Below are 2,855 nucleotides of genomic sequence, written 5' to 3'. Positions count from 1 at the left end.
AGAGAGAGAGAGAGAGAGAGAGAATAGATAGATAGATAGATAGATAGAGAGAGAGAGAGAGAGAGAGAGAGAGAGAGAGAGAGAGAGAGAGAGAGAGAGAGATACACACACACACACACACAGAGATAGACTGATAGATGATAAATAAACAGATAGATAGAAAAGATTGATAGATAAATGAATTTACAATAAAGAAATTTTAGGCGTGATTGTGTTGGTTCTCAACCACATGATTCCGGGTTCAGTTCTATTGTATAGCAATCTTGGACAAGTGTCTTCCATTGTAGCCCCTAATCAGGGCCGACCCTAGGGTTGCTGGAACCCCGAGCAAGCTGAAGTTCGGCGTGTACAAGATGACGGTGGTGGAAATTTCCTTGTCTTTGTCACGCCCTCCTTGATGCCCCCCACCCGCAGCACATGGCGCCCCGGGCGACTACTCGAGTTGCCGGTGCCTTGAGCCGGCTCTGCCCCTGGCCGACCAAAGCCTTGTAAATGGATTTGGTGAACCTAAGACCGTCGTTGATAGATTTACGTACGCGTGCGCGTGTGTGTATAATACACACACACACACACACACATATACATACGTATAAATCTCTCTCTTTCTTGTCCTTCCCCTGTCTACTTCTATCATTATTATTTACCTGCCGCTCTGTCCCGGTCTCTTCTGCACTCTCAACCTCCCCAACTCATGCATCATTGTTCATTTCCCAACCCTTCTCCACCATTCCCAACATCCACCCTTTAATCTTACCCAGTCTTTACAGTTGTTGCCTACCTCTCCTCTCTCAGTCCTCATCTCTCGCTTCCCCATTTACTTTTTGCAAAACGATTATCTAATCATACTCCTCAACTCATTCTTCGTACCTTGAAAGGCCACCCGGACACATCATCACTACTATTTTATTTCTTTCCAGCCCCATCCGTTCATTTTCATCTTCTCTTCTAAATATGAGTCACCATGAAGCTCCTCTACAATCATAAATCTTGCTCTTCCACCTTTTATACTTTAACCCCTCATCTCCAAGCTTAAAACCCCGGCAATCGCATTAGTGTTGTAGGCATGAAAAAAGCGCCCAGTACATGCTGTAAAGTGGTTGCCTTTTGTAAGAGCATCCAGCCATAGAAACCATGCTAAAGCAGACATGAGAGCATGATGCAATTCTTGGGCCCATCGGATCCTGTCAAACCTCCCATCCATGCCAGCCTGGAACACGGACGTTAAATGATGTATGTATGTATGTGTGTATGTATGTATGTATGTATGTGTGTGTGTATTGTATGTGTATGTGTGTGTGTCTGTCTATCTGCCCGTCTGTCTGTCTGTATGTATGTATGTATGTATGTATGTATCTATGTATGTATGTATGTACGTACGTACGTACAAAAATATTCTAATCTCTTACAAAAACATCAGTTACCAGCCAAGACATTCACCTCAGTATCTTCGTCGTGTAGCAAAACCCATTACAGTAGTTGTACAAAACATCACTGCGGCAAAAACTGCAGCCATTATGTGCGTATGTGCGGGCATTTATGCGGAAAGAAATCAGCGTAGTATTTATGCATACTCTAATTACAGTTTTTTTCGGTATTTTTACTAAATAGCATTTCAACACTTTTGGTTAATTTTATCTAATATCTCTTTAATTCAACCTTAGGTGTTTGTTTATTATTATTTTTATTACCATTAAGTAAAGAGAGATAGATGATATACACTCGAAAGAATCATGAACGTCAAATATATTTCATTTCTCTTATCAATCTAAGATATTGTATCTATTTTGGTAATCGATATGTAGTCGTTGCATTACATTATTCATCCTACTGTCTTTTCTGCAGTTTTATTGAACACTGCTGTTTCAGCACAGATGTTTGAGCTATTCAACTAAAATAAGCAGCAGTGAAAAGAAAATGGAATCGATAATGAAAAACAAGAATGATCGCTAAACGGAGTAAACCTCTTTGTTAGCTCCGCCTACTTCTCATGACGTCATCGATTAAGGGGCTTTTGTCAGATTATTAAACTCCGAAGACGCACTGCAAGTAATTCCTGCAATTATCTGCTTTGAATTGTCTATCTGATTGCCTGTTTTTATTTTTAGTCTATCTTCTCCTTTACGAAGAAAGCGATACGTTTCTTCTCCGTTCATTTTGACTTACTATAAGTCGGTTATCATAAGAAAAAAATGGACCTTAAGAAAAATTTTGATTGTTTCATTTTCGAAGCAAACATGGAGCTAAACAACCAAACACCTAAGCATAAAAGGTAAGTCCAGGCTTCGAAATCTATTTTTCACTTTGTAACTTCATAGTAATATATTTTTTGTATGATACTGTTTATTTATTGTAAAAAAAAAAAAAAAATCGTAAAACTAATTCAATAGTCATTTAGTGACACGAATGCTTGAAAATGGTAACTATAGACATAATGAAATAAATTGAATTTATTAGCTATAAAAGTATTTCTTTAAAGGGGTCAAGAGAATTTTTATTTAGCGGTTGAAACGTCATCGTCATTGTTATTCAATACATACCAACTTAATATTTAAATAATCAGTATTATATTACGACGATATTCTGATATTCATTCTAAAGATTAACGAAATTATTATTGCTGTTACTTCGTTTTCTTTTCTTTTGTTTTATCAAAATATACGTTGCTTGAATATAAGTCACTGAAAATAAAGTAAAGCATTATTGGCAAGGTCAGTTACTTCACCAAATCAGTAATGCGACGGATAAAAGTACCATGTGGTAATTTCAAATCCCACTGATACATACATACATACATACATACATACATACATACATACACACACACACACACACACACACACACACACACACACACA

General features: G+C 37.6%; 1 protein-coding gene across 2 annotated transcripts in view; it reads left to right on the top strand.

Annotated features, from left to right (window-relative positions):
• Positions 1–1,082: 1,082 nt before the first annotated feature.
• Positions 1,083–2,855, top strand: part of LOC106881155 (uncharacterized) — a 23,827-nt gene continuing 22,054 nt past the window's right edge. Inside the window, exon 1 of one of the 2 annotated variants that reach the window (XR_001410820.2) lies at positions 1,083–2,269. Coding sequence is in view for 1 of the 2 variants with exons in the window: in XM_014931440.2 (XP_014786926.1) it covers positions 2,190–2,269 (80 nt within the window). In the remaining variant the exon portion in view is untranslated. The remainder of the gene's footprint in view (positions 2,270–2,855) is intronic. The other variant, XM_014931440.2, reaches the window with a different exon arrangement.

This window comes from Octopus bimaculoides, chromosome 1 (assembly GCF_001194135.2).
Source record: "Octopus bimaculoides isolate UCB-OBI-ISO-001 chromosome 1, ASM119413v2, whole genome shotgun sequence".
NCBI classification, from domain to species: Eukaryota; Metazoa; Mollusca; class Cephalopoda; order Octopoda; family Octopodidae; genus Octopus; species Octopus bimaculoides.
Note: the sequence above shows the minus strand (reverse complement) of the source record. Positions and strands in the feature narration are given on the sequence as shown.